The following is a 14,713-nucleotide window of genomic DNA, read 5'->3' as shown; positions in this document are numbered from 1 at the left end:
TTAGGAAATAAAGATCTTTTGTTTGGTATTAAAATACAGAGATAGGGAATTCTAATACTCGAAAACAGTAGTGCTCGACATACAACCTGCAAAACTAATCCATGCTACCTGCTTCTAGTTTCAATGTCAGGACCCAAATACTATGTTCCGGAATTTCTGAATATATTAATTTACATGCATTTGAAAATGTGCAAATAAAAAAAAGTACATTTGAATCAGAAGATTTATTCACTACTGAATGTTTTTTTAAAGATAAATATCTCGTTTAAAAACATGAATTTACTAAAGGAAGTAATTTACTTTAAAGAACCAAAATACTGTCAAGTTATGTGGATGATTAAATGTACTGTTGACACTAAAAGGCAACTTTTGAAGCAAATTTATTGGAACTTAGTAATGACTCTTTTAACCTTTGTCCCATTCATTATCATTCTGCCAGTTAAAAGCAAATTATTAGACATTTAAGCATCATTATATTCCATTCACTGCATTTTTACTTTTCTTCAATTTATGTTATGTAGACAAATAAGAATAGGCAAGTTTTTTAGGTGGACACTGATATTTTTTCAATCCCAACTAAGTTTGTCAATGAGGTAGTGAGTGGCTTTACTCCTTTCTAAAAAAAAGTTGGCAAATTTGATATTAAATAGTACTATTCTCTTTATATAACAAGGGCATGAAAATTTTTATGAAGTCATGAAGAAGTCTTGGAAAACTCATGGATTTTTTTAACCTGTTAGTGTATGAACCCTGTTTATGCCATAATTGAACCAGGGTTCACTGATATATATCACGATATATATCCGATATTTATTTTGAAAATATCATGATATTTTGTTATTTTTTTATGTTAATTTTTCCAACTATGGTATTTTTAATATAAAAATTATCAATTATAGTAATATTGTTCATTTATTATTAAAAATAATCAAAAAGTTATGAACTATATTTTAATGATGTATTATTACATCATTAGTATAATAAAGTAATATAATATTCCTTTTTTATTTTATATTCATAAAATTATTAGTAATGTAACAGTTTTAATCCATATTAAAAGTGCCTAGTTAAATAATAAACATTGGTCAGAAAAAGGAACTGTCTTATGACTGTGCACTAACTAATGCATATCTTATTTCTGAATCATATAACTGTGTAAAACTAGGTAACAAGAAAAATGAGTAAAACAGCTAATGTTAAATTAACACCATTGAAATTGAAAAAAAATGTTAAATGAAATACTAGATGCAAATAATAAAAAAAAAATAATTTTAAGTCTACATATTGTAATAACATTATAAGAATATAGAGTGTGATTTGAGGATGCACTTACTATTTTGAAGACTTAAGTTTGTGCTGATTAAAAATATCGGGTATACATCAAAATGTCGGATATTTTCGATACTTTAGAAAATATCATGATATTTTCGAACCCTGAGTTGAACTCATAAGAACTGTTTATTCAACCCACTTTACAAATACTGTAGTAATTATAGTATAATTATAATAAAAGGTAATTATATTATAGTAAATCGTTATTACTGTAATATTTACCCAGAAAAGTTCTTTTGTCCTTTTGAGTGCATTATGAAAAATGCTTAACATTTTTTAAAAAATTCTTTTTTTTTTTTTAAAATTTAAAAGCAGTTTCAAGAAATTGCTACAAACTACTATTTTTTTGTATCTAACTACACACTACGCTACTTTTTTTAAAAAGTAGTATGCTACACTAAAAAATGCAAAAAAATATCTACTACAGTACCATTGTTACTTGTAGCGCGCTACTTCCAACCACTGGTTGAAACCTAGAATACATGCACTGTTTAAGAACATGTACTGTTTTTTGTTCATTTAGAGGGCCATGAGATTTTACTGATCTTTCTTTTTTCCACAGCACTATTGACATCACTCAGTTTTCATATCCTGTGTATCGGGCATTTTTGAAGTACTTATATACTGATGAAGTTGATTTACCTCCTGAAGATGCTATTGGTAATTATTATGATTTTTTTAAAATAAAAGTTATGTTATTAATAAGTGTTTGAAAGAGTTGGAGCACCACACACATAACGCTTCTGAATTGTTTTTATTACGAGTTGGGTCTTCATATTTGAATGTAAGGGGAAAAAGTACTTTTTTTACATAATTCAACTAAAAACATTGTGTGCTGGCACTGAAACCAAGACTCAATGAGTGTTAAAAAAATAAATAATAGTAAAAAAATAATAAATAAATAAATAGAACAAAGTATGAATTGTTTATTTTAAACAAACAGAGCAATTTAAACTAAGTATTCATAATATGCACACATTAAAATCAAAAGTACGATGTTCGATTAGCCTTTGGGTTGCATTAATATTTTTTTGATAATTTCCGGTTTTTGAAAAATCAAGTAAACAGATTCTACAAATGATTCTAAAAATTCCCAATGGTAATTTAAACCACATATGTAAATGTTAGCAGTTCATGATAGTTTATAAGCTTGATACTTACTATTTAATTCATATACAAACAAAAATTAATTTCATCTTCATTCTTTATTTTGTGAATATATCCTTTCACTTTAAGTATTTACTAGCTGCATTGCCAACCAATGCACAATCTACCTCGAAAATAAAAGTTTTGTCAAGTGGCGTAGTCTCAACAATAAGGCTTCAATAAAAGAAAAAAAAATAGCGTAAAATTTCCTGTCGATGTATAGAAAAAAGCAATTTTATTTATTCAAATTTAAATTAAGAAGTTATGTGGTTCATTGACGGCAGCCTTCCCTTATTTAAAATATTTGTGTTGGTTTTTCCCTTTGTTATTATGCTTTAGAACTTAATTTACAAATTTTAACGCATTGAATTTTTGTTTAGGTCTTTTGGATCTTGCCAATTCATATTGTGAGGTGCAATTAAAACGACATTGTGAATGCATTATCAAGCATGGTATCACTGTAGAGAATGTTGCAATGCTTTATGCTGCTGCAATAAAATATACTGCAAAGGTAAATCAAAAACATTGTGAAAAATATTAAGAATATTATTTTGTAATGTGTTTGTTGATTTCATAAAAAAAGAAAAAAAAGTCGAAAGTCTCAAGTTTTAAAAGTTGTCTGACAGAACAAAAGACAACTTTTATAACCTCAATAAAGAATAAAAATAAAAAAGTCACAAGAATCTGTATCATATCCAAAAACAAGATATGATTAATTGCTGGATGTTGATTTATCACAATTATACACTGAACTCATGAATTTTGCTAAAAGTCGTGATTTGCAGTAACAAATGCTCAAAAATCATTTAAACTGAGAATTAGCCAATGATTGTGGTTTCAAGAACGTACATATTTATCGAATTCTACAGGTTAGGTGTAAAATTTAGTCATCTTAGCCATTTCTTACGCTATTATGTTTCAGTCCAGATTTTTCACATTTCAAAATCTGATTGCATCCACTTTTCTTGCTCCTTTTTCTTTATTATGTGATTCTACTGTTTGGGCATGTGTAATTTTGTACTTAGCATTATTTTCAACCCTTCTTATATGTTGAAATGTTTAGTTGAGGACTTGTAAACTTCTAATTTTGTTGCACAAATTAGATTTCAAAATTTTTAGCCATTTTCATCGAATTCAAGAGACTTATAAAAATTGTCATTAATTTCCAGCAGTGTCTCAAGTGAATGAAGATTTTAGAAAATAAAATTAGTCTATAAAATAACCTATTCTAAGATTTTGGCAGTAATATATCTGATAATGTCCAGTAAGTTAATTATTAAGTAATTTAATATTTTTATTTTTTTTATGATTATTTATTTATATTATCATTTGTAAACTTATTTTAGTATTTACTAAATTACTGCTAGTCACATTTTTTTTTTTTTAGAAAACTACTAGCTTTTGACAGAATTAAATTTTGATTCTTTATTTATATATAAAACTAGCTGCGTGCCCGGCGTTGCACGGGCTACCTAAAAAATGTAAGAGCAGTCCAGTTGATGCTTTTGTAGTACACTGACACTAGTTTCTAACGCGTTAAGGAATAAATAAATGCGCGTAAAGCAAGGTTTGCAAAACACCAGTAAAACATATTTTTGCCAAAACACCTCATCAACGTTAATAATCGTTATCAATGATACAAGTTATGAGTACATTTTCAGTCAGCACAAAAGGGGAAAATATATGCATTATCAACTATAATCTTTACTCACGTTAAACTGAATTACATCTGATAGACTATATCGGAAATATTTATGCACAATAACAATCCGCTTTTTACATAAAATAGTCTACTACCCGGCGTTGCCCGGGTGTTTATTAATGCAACATACCACTCAGATAAATATTTGGATGGATTCTATCCACATGGTCGTACAAGAATTACATCAATCCGTTTTCCAGGTACAAACCCTCAAAGAACTCAAATAACTTGTAAATCACTCATTTACTTTACGACGTGCACGGTCCTCCTCGAAAATGAAAGTTATGTCATGTGACGCGTATTTAACAATCAGGCTTGAACAAAAAAAAAAAAAAACAGCAAAATTTTGCTGCAGATTTCGGCAAAATAATCGAAAAGTAAACAACTTAAACAACCTGATTTAAGGCTGCCTGATTAAGGCCCCTAGCTGCGTTGCCCGGCTTTGCACGGTGCACCTCGAAAATAATAGTTATGTCTAGTGACGCGTGTTCAACAATCAGGCTTGAACCAAAAAAATCAGTAAAATTTTGCGGCAGATTGCGGGAAAATAACCAAAAAGTAAACATTTTAAAACCCCCGATTGCAGGAAAAGCCTCAAAACAAAAACCAAAAATTTTTTTTGTTTATATTCGAGAAAAAAAATGGCAACTAATCTTTCATTTAACGAATTTCTTCACATACATCTACAAATTTTAATAGAAGCATTATTACGGAAAGTTGAGATGAACCACTGAATAATAATTTGAATGGAGGAAAGCCTTCGAAAAATAGGGATTTTATTTTGAAATCTAAGGGTCATAATTAATAGTTTTTAATTGATATCTCCGCTAATTATTATCGGAGGATTATGTTAAATAGCCAAACATGAAGATGGGAAGATGACAAATCCATCGATACCTGGTTCGATGGTCAGTTCACTGTCGTTCGGGAGAAGAAGCTTGGACATAGATAGATAGATAGATAGATAGATACTCAGATTTTATATGTATAAGATAAAATATTTATTTTTAAAAGAATTCAAAAAAAAAAAGGCAAAAAATAAGTAAAAATAATCTGAACTGTTTGCTGTTCTTCAGTAGTGTTACATCATTGTTACAAATTATTTAAAGCTTCTTTTACTTTGAAAAATCATTCTGCAATTAAAACATTTTTTTTTCAGGTTTTTTAGTGATTGAAAAAATAGTTTCATGTCAGATAGATTGGAGAAAAATCAATAACTTTGTAAACATGTAAATTCTTACCTATTCAAAAATTTTGTACGATCTGCTGGAATCCAAAAAATATTTTCAAAAATTTTTGATTTATAAATGTATGTCCTTGGCAGCAAAAAACTATAAAGTGAAAACTTTAGAATTTTTTTCATGTTTTGGCTAGTCGTTGTAGCATAAATTGTTTTTTAGTTAGAATAGTAGTGTTACATTTCACTTTAATTTGAATTTTTAGAAATATATATACAAAGCACTGATCAGATGGTTGCAATTTAATCTTCACAAAACACTAATTTTGAGATTCGTGAGAAAAATTAATGTTTTTTTTTTTTTTTGGAGAAATTGCATTCTATGAGTCATGGAAAATTACAAGCAGAAGTCATAAAAAATCATTTAAAGTCATTGATTTCAAAACTAAATGTAGCAGATACCCTGCAAAAAGCACGAACCCAAAAGATGACACACATTATAAGCAATAGAATTCAAGTTAGTCTTCTGGTTTCTATAATTCCCAAACTATTATGCAATTCTTCCATGGCCTTGACAATCTCATTAGAAAACTTTGAAACTGGGCTGATATCTTCATGCTCAAAGAAACACTTCAGTTTCCTAAGATGCCTTCCTTTCAGCCTTCTGTATATCTTGTAGTACTCCTTATTTTATTTCAATGACAAGTTGATCTCTTCCATATTTTATAGGTAAGTGATAAATAATACAACGCTGCTTGTAGCAAAAATGCTTAAGTGTTTCAGCATGTATACTGCTAATTGTTGAAACTAGAGCAACTACTTCATAAGTCAAAAGTGTAAACTAAGAGAAGGGACCTGTAGATTGTGTCTCTTGTCTTTTTTGAGCATTTGTGCGAAACATAATGCAACTACATACTAATTGGAAAACTGCCATTTCTTGTGATTGGGATACTAGCAACTATGTATGATCAATCTGCATTTAAGTCAGAGGCGGATCTAGAGGGGGGCCATGGGGGCCATGGCCCCTCCCAAAGCCTTGTGATTGTAGGAATTTTTTTAAGAAAAAAAAAGAAAAAGAAATTACGAGAAGATAACAAAATTTAACACACGTGTTTTACTGAAAAAGAAGCATAGGCCTTAATTGGGAGATAAATTTTATCCCTACCCTCAAAACAAAACGTTTATTTCCAAAAATTTTCGCCATCTTTTACATTATTTCTTGATTCCAACTACAGACACTTGGACGATCTCTAAATGCTGCTGTTCTCAGAGTATACCTATTGTTCATAAGACGAAAGAGAGCCTAAATTTTCGTTTTTATGGCTTTAATTTCGAAATTAGGGGGAGAACCAGCTTTTCCCATGCCCTTTCACAAATGCCTTGATGTGTAGCAAAAAATTGAATTTTAAGTCTTTTATTTGGAAAAAATGTGAACGGAAACTAGCTTATCCAGACCTTATCAGTTAACTTGCTTAAAAGCAACTTAAATGAAATTTTTTTAGCTTCAATTACAAACGATCTTTGATAGGACCCCCTCCCTCCCTAGTTTATACCGTGATGATAGCTTTAAAAGGAGGTTTTTGGAGGAGCTCACGAATTTTCCATCCCTTTCTAAAATATGTATAAATATAGTTAAAAATCGAATTTTTAGAGACTCAAATGCAAAATATTTACAGGAAGGAAGGATTCTAAGCACCTTCACTCTTCCTTAAATGTAAGCAAACATTACCTAAAGGTGCATTCTTGGGATGGACAGCTGAAGAGCTATAAGAGCATTCATAATGACAGAATATTTTGGTTTCTAAGCTTTATTTTCAAAAACTATTTTGGGGCCAGCATCTGAAACCTGACCTTTCTCGGTACATCATCAAAAATAGACAAAATGGGTTTTTAGTTTCCTAATTTTCAAAACTTACTCGGCAATTTAAATTTTGAAGCATTTTCAAGGGAGATTCCTAAATCCATAACCTCATCTAATGTCTCGATACACCGAAAATTGAGTTTTTAAAACTTCATTTTAATAAAATTTCTGGGAAATTCCGAGTTAGTTCAAAAATTTTGGATGGCCCCTCCCAAAACAATCGGCTGGATCCGCCACTGATTTAAGTCATGTCATTTACATTAAGATTGCTTTGATAACTGACTATAGGTTATTAAGTGTGTAAGTTTCAAATAAAATATTAAGTGATCGATTCAATGCTTGGTTTCTATAACTACAAAAACTCATTTTGATGCTTGCATCTATGACACTATGGATTAAGTAACATTTTCTCGCTTATGTATGTTTTGGCTCTTGTGTTTTCTATCCTTGGTGTTTAATTTTTCAATCGAAAACAGCTGTAACATTAAGTTCTAAATCACAGACTTAAATGTAAAATGTAAACAATTAATTACTACTCAAGAATTAATCTGATTGTTCATTCACTATTTTGTCTGATTAGTAAACTATTCAGTGTGAATTAGACACAAACTTGTAAAACTTCTAATTATTTCTTCATGTTTCAGGAATTGGAAGATTTTTGTTTTGGATTTGCCTTAAATCATCTTACTGCTGTTGCACAAACTGAGGCATTTAATAAACTTGATGAGCCTACTTTGAAAAATTTCATATCTAAAGCTGCTCGTCATGGAGCATTTAAGTACTGACAAAGAGTTGGAACTAGGCTTTTAAAATACATTTGTGAGTGAATATAAGAGTTTTATATTATTTTAAAGAACTATTTTTTTCCTTATTTGCTATTTGATAATTTTTGAATTCAATGTAGTAAATGATGAAGGTATGAATAGTTTGACTCTAAAAGTTATGCATTGTTAATTCTTCTACTATTATGTTTTTAAAGTTAATTTGCATTTATCATTGATTTTCTTTGATCGGTTAGTTAGTTTGGTTTGGTTAAAAAAAGTTTAAAAATTTATTAATTGGTAATTTATCTCTAAAGCTTTGCTGGTTAATTTGCTTTAATTGAGTTTTGCATTTTCCTATGATATATTAAATTTATGAAAACCATTGGGGGAAAAAGATTCACAACATACACAGACACACACAACAAGTTTTTCAAAAAAAAAAAAAAGAAAAAGAACTACATTGTAAAAAGAAACAAAAAAAAAAAAAAACACTCCGCTTAAGGGGGTCCGGGACACAAAAATCCTCAAATTTTGCAATTTTTTTTTTATAATTTGAAAAATTGCTCCGTTTTTTTCTGCTTAAGAGGACGTTTGAATCTTGTTTCTACCTTAAATAGAACGAAAGTTATAGTTATTTTTGTTGCATGCATCTAACGACTGTGTACATAACTTTAAAACTTTAAACGCGTTTTTCTCTATGATGCAATTTTTCCCGATTTCTTGCATTCAAACTCTTATAAGTCAGGAACCGATAGAGATAAAGTAATGAAACTTGGAGCATATCTTTTTCAAGCAATTTACTTTAATTTTTATTCGGCGAATTTGAAAAAAATGTTTACTGCAAAAATTATGATTTTTTTAAAAAAAAGTATCTTCGAAATTTTCGAAATTTTTCTTCAAATATTTTTTATTTTTTATTGAATCAATATTTTTAAAATCGCCGAATAAAAATTAAAGCCTAGATATTTGTGCATACTTTTTTGAAAAAAAATTGAAAATTGACCAACAATATTTTGAGTTATAGCAATTTAAAGCAACCCCATTTTTTTGGAAAAAACTAATTAAATTTAAATAAAAAAATAATTTTTTTTCATATTTATGTTATGATTTTGCTTATTAAATAAATGATGAATCAGTTCAAAAAATTTCAAAACTCTAAAGTACATAATAAAAAAAATTTCAAAATGTGTCCCGGACCCCCTTAAACCAAACAACCCTGCGATCTGGTAAGATTTTTAATCTAAATAATTTCAGATGAAAACCCTTTTCTTTATCTTTTTTAATTTTTTTGAGGTCCACTTTTTCTCTAGGGACAAGCGATAACCTGTTATGAGCCCTAAGCATATAATTTGACAAAAAGAAATAAAACCTATAAGTCAATTAATTAATAAAATCAGTTTTGTTTAAACTTCAGGTTTTTTTACACATGTTTGAATCTTATCTATGCCTTCAAAAATTACGAGGAAAAAAATCTTTTTAGTTTCATCTAGAGTAAGTTTCTAGCTTTGTAAATTTAGTCTCTCTTTTTTAGTGTAACTAGTGAAATCATGCATACAGAGTTTTTCTTTTCTTTTTTTTTTTTTAAAAATCAATTTTGGGAATAGTTTTGTCCATAAGTTAATTTCTTGTACACTGCTTTGAAATTCAAATATATGGGCACAAAAATGGTCTTGACTTTCAATTTTTAGGCAGGAAATTTTTTCCCCTTTAACTTGATCGAGTCATTTTAATAAATCTTTATTTTCTCATCTTATTTACTCTGTATTAAGTTCCTTTATTTCATAATGAAGTTCTCTTCATGATTTTAGTACTAATAGTAATTCATTTTTTCATAGGAAAAAGAACCTTAAACAAGTTGAAAAGAAGATTTATTTTATGCTTTTTGAATGAAGTTTTTAAGTTTCTTGTGATATGCTGGTACATACATTCAATCAAGCCTTGAAACTATTAGTTGCATCTCTATAAATGACAAAAGTACAAACTTAGTAAACATTATGGTGTGGTACTTAAAGCTTATTGCTGACTTCATTTTGAAGGAAATTCATCTTTTATAAGTCTATTTGTCGTGTGTAATAAAAAATGTTCTTTTAAGAGCCTGGTTCCAGAGGAAAATATGTTGATCATATAAGTAATAGTGAAAAAAAATGGACACTTGTAGTCATGCAGTGTAATTATTCTGCTGTTTCCCTACACAGCTTGAAAAGTTCGTGAAATATTGTTGAAATAGTGTTAGATTTTACTTTATTATTACAGAAGAAATAATATACAGTTGGCTCTCTATTTAAAAACTTTCAAGGGACCACAAAAAATCGTCCTTAAGTAGAATGCGTCCTTAAATTGAATGTTTCTAAAACTACAGTGGGGCATCAGGGACCGAGAAAACCCATCCTTAAATGGAGAAAGTCGTTGAATCGAGCTTTGTTAAACAGAGAACCAACTGTAAGTTCAAAATGTAATATTATATATTAGTTCTCTGAATATTTGTTTAGTTTACTTGAAATATTAGAGTAATAAGGCATATTTTCCTTTAAATATGAAAGGATATCTTTTTAAGCAAATTTAGAGATCCATATTTTGCATTTAATAATACAGTCGACGCTCGATATAACGACCATCTCCGTCCCAGAGGAAAAGGTCTTTATAATGAGTGGTCGTTATAAGAGGTACAAGTTAAAAAACATATATAAATGCATCATAAAGTTGGTACTTATTCAAAGATTCCAGTTAAATGCCTTAAGTATTTTTTATCATGAGATTGAAAAAAAAATAATGGGTGAAAAATATGATTTTAAAGTAGAAAATATGGGAAAAAACTGATTACATACTTAAAAATCATTTATTTTCAAAAGATAAAATCAGAAACACTTGTTTCGCTTTATAGCGCACGTGATTTTTGCAAAACACAATATTCCACTTCAGTTATAGATAATAAGAAGTGTTTTTTTTTTTTTTTTTTTTTGCCTTTGAAAGAACATTTAAAAGTTCCTTGAATTTTCGAAACTTTTCACACTAAAAACTTTGGTCTCAATTTCTTCATTTGATCATGATGCATCAATTTATTTTTGTGCACAGTATTGAGAAATAGTTCATCTTCTGACAGATGCTCGATACATTCTAAATCAGAATCGATGTTAGCATAATTGCTTAAGTTTAACGCTTCATCCAGTTTTATTTTCAAAAAAACATTTTACAGCATTTCATCTTCTTCATCGAAATTTTCATCTTGGACTGACTTCAGCAAGTTGCTTTTGCACTTCAGCAGTAGATTCCATTTCCTTTTGCCTTTCAAAATCAACATGATGAAAGCAATTCTTGATGGTCTTTTCTGAAGCTTCATTCCATGCTGCTGCAGAGAGATGCAAAACTATAAAGATCTTAAAAACCACGTGATCAAACACAAAACTAACATAAAATGTGTCAACTCTTTTTACTTCGGAATCCGGAAATTTCACTTTATTCCCCCCCTTTATTTTTTCTGTGCTGTTTTGAGTAATGATCCCCCTCCACTCCCACCCCCTCTCAAAGTTGGATTGAACACTGAAGACTACATGCAGCGTCTATAAGCAATAATCAAGGTCATTTCAAGTTACAAATTTGCTTTATTGGAAAAAACACCGGAAATAGTGTCCGCTGTATTCGGTCGTTGTATTGGATTAGAAGATACAGAACGGTCGTTATACCGAAAGCAAATTAACATTAAGTTCATAGGGACACAGTTCGGGCTTTTACCACTGGTCGTTATAATGGAATGGTCTTTATAATGTGTGGTCGTTATAATGAGCGTCGACTGTACTAATAACTCTTTAAAATGCATATGAAATGTAATTGGTGAAATCAGGACTCTTGAAAGTTAAAAATCTTGAAAAAATTTTCAAGAATATTTTTCCTGATGCAATCCAGGTTACTTTGAGTCTTTTGTTTCCCATTGCATCAGGCTCACTCATCACTTCAAAGTTTCTAGGGAAAGAGGGGGACAAAAGTTGTCTACTCAACATATAGTATTATAGGAAAAATAAAGAAATAAGTAATAAAAGTCCCAAAAAGGAACTATCTAAACAAACAGTTATACCCTTCTCACTCCATACAATGACAGACCTTCATTTCATGCCCTCCCCCCCCCCCCTCGTGTATCTAAACACTTTGTAAAGTAGCTGTTTCATTTGTTGATTTTCTTTGCATAAGCAAACAATGTAGCATTATTCTTTTTCTTTTGTTTGAGGTAAGGAATTGGAGTCTTTGTATTTGTTCTACCAGAAAGTTCTCAGCATATATATATATATATATATATATATATATATATATATATATATATATATATATGAAGTGGAAGAAAATAAGTTTTTAAAATATGTTACAATATTTTCTGTATAATGTAATTTCTTTATAGTGTAATGCTTGTGACTTCTTCCTAACCTGATGGCAAATTTTAAATTCCATTTTTTAAGAAGGCCTTGTCTTTTGGAAGCTGAGAACTTAAGCAATGCTCTTTTTAATTTTTCATATGCAGTTTGGAAACTTCAAAACATCTTATTGTTAGACTGGAAAATTCTTCCCCATCCAACTCACTTCTCAGACCTTGCACTGTCTAATTTTTCTTTATTATTTGCAAAAATGTTTGGCAGGAAGAATGCCAAAGAAGTTGTCAAAACAACCTTCGTTCCCTTCAGAAGCAAGGCGTGTTTTGAAAACGCTAGCAAGCCATTTTCAAATACAAGGCATTTATTTTTTCCCCCCTTGGTGTTTATTTGCTGGCACATCAGGCTAGCAAAATGTCACAAAAAAGGGTGTCAGTTAAATCATTCAGGATATATTGTTAAATATTTTAAAAACTGGTATCTCTCTCTTAAAAACATACAGAAATTTTCGGTATAGACCTAATACTTTATGTATTCATGTGTTGCAAATAGTTAGAAATAAATTTTGTGAAACCTCCATTAGATAGAAAAAATGTCACTAATGTTCAAAATATTGCAATTTTGCTGCCTTTTTGATATTGTTTTTAGCCATTTGTGTTCAGAAGAAAGGGGTAGGTTCATACCTCCTTTATTGCAGTTCAGTCAATTTTTATATTATTTGACACGTTTACTTTTTTCGTAAGTATTGCTTTCCATATCAATACTTTATACATCAATCGTTTTTTCAATGGTTTAAAATGAGAAAATGCACATGAAATGAAAGAAAATATTTTCTTTATTCAAAACTGGTTGCAGCTCAAAATATGTTGTGCGGTGACAGGTGCTACCAAAATTGTGTAATGTTTCAAATTCTGTGATTTTTTTTTCCAGTCATCTTAGTTCCTCAAATTTTCAGAAATGTATATTTGGAATTAAATCTGCTTTTACATGGTCATTCACAGCTTTTAAAGCTTTTTTTCAATATGTTCAAATGTAATTATTCAAAATTAATACTAAACAATTTTTTTGGAGAGAATTTGCTGAACTACGTAAGATTTAAAGCTCACTTGATATGAAATGGTCTGTAAGGGTTTAGGGCCAGTCAAAAGTAGTGATAGCGCCCCCCCCCCCTTCATCAATACTGCCACAAAGAGAATGCATGTCTATACTGTGTGCAATATTTTACTTGCTTACATTCCAGTAACCATAGCAAGGATAAGTTTTTATAAAAGTCATTTGAAAAAACTGGTAGTTATTTTTTGCATTTTCTGAAATTGTTGTAGTCACATTCCACATGAAATCGACTCACGATTCTCATGCTACAGGTCCTTGAAAAAAAATTGTTGTACAGTCGATTCCCTCTACAACACTATCCGACTTACATGAAATGGCTATAATGCGAGTTTTTTAGGAGCAACGAATTTCAGAGCTAAAGCGAATTTCTCGCTCTCAATACGAAAATATTTTTAATGGAATCGTGATGCTAAATTTTGGCTTTGTTATTGACTACTAAACATTAATTCGTGAATGTACTTCCATCCTTTCAGCATCAGCGCAAGTTCTCAATACCGCACTATAAACATAGCATTGTTAGTGTGTATGTATCACCACTCCCCATTTTTCATTTATTTATTCTAAATATGAAAGATGATGAAATATTGGGGCACCTACGCACGCTGTTTCATCTAAAGTTTGAAGATGGAAACAAAAAGCGAAAGTTTGCGACAGTTTAAGAAAAGATAAAGATTTTTGATATGCTTGAACATCTAGAAAGTGTGTCAAAGGAAGAACGACAATAAGGTATGGGTGAATCTTTCATAGTTAAAAGTCAAGAGAAGACAATCTGTATAAGTCCCGGGGGTCCCAGAGGGGTGTTACCATAGATGTTTATGTTATAAAAGTAAGTGCAAAGCTACTGTATTTAAAAATATATTTGAATAACGATCAGGGTGCAGGATAAATCATCATCTTCATTTTTTAAGTTATAAATGTAACTTATTGTATCGATTGTATAGTAGCTACTCTTACAATGCAGTGCTTTATTATTACTACATACTGTACCGTACTGTTTTTTTTTTTAATGTCACTCTCTCCTATTGATCATTGATTTTGTGTATCGTAACAGTATTTTATGTTGAATAATGCAACTTTTTAAAAAATAAGGTAAAAATTCAGCTCTTTAATGTAAGAAATGATAATATATAGTTGAAAAATTGTCAAAAACAGTTTAAAAGGTGTTTAAATGTTTAAAATGATTGGGTATGTTAATATAAAAGAAATAATTTTCACACTTTTCCACAACGCAAAATTTCGACTTATGTGAGGAATATTGGAACG

The 14,713-nt window shown here is 29.8% G+C and overlaps 1 protein-coding gene across 1 annotated transcript in view; it reads left to right on the top strand.

Moving 5' to 3' along the window:
• The window catches only part of LOC129222377 (RCC1 and BTB domain-containing protein 1-like), a 47,445-nt gene extending 37,324 nt beyond the window's left edge, over positions 1-10,121 (top strand). The window contains exons 12-15 of the mRNA XM_054856880.1: positions 1,895-1,992; positions 2,859-2,989; positions 7,863-8,037; positions 9,818-10,121. Of these exons, the coding sequence (XP_054712855.1) occupies positions 1,895-1,992; positions 2,859-2,989; positions 7,863-8,003 (370 nt within the window). The 3' untranslated portion in view covers positions 8,004-8,037; positions 9,818-10,121. The remainder of the gene's footprint in view (positions 1-1,894; positions 1,993-2,858; positions 2,990-7,862; positions 8,038-9,817) is intronic.
• The last annotated feature ends 4,592 nt before the right edge of the window (positions 10,122-14,713 follow it).

The sequence above is a fragment of the Uloborus diversus genome, chromosome 1 (genome assembly GCF_026930045.1).
Source record: "Uloborus diversus isolate 005 chromosome 1, Udiv.v.3.1, whole genome shotgun sequence".
In the NCBI taxonomy this organism is placed as follows: domain Eukaryota; kingdom Metazoa; phylum Arthropoda; class Arachnida; order Araneae; family Uloboridae; genus Uloborus; species Uloborus diversus.
Note: the sequence above shows the minus strand (reverse complement) of the source record. Positions and strands in the feature narration are given on the sequence as shown.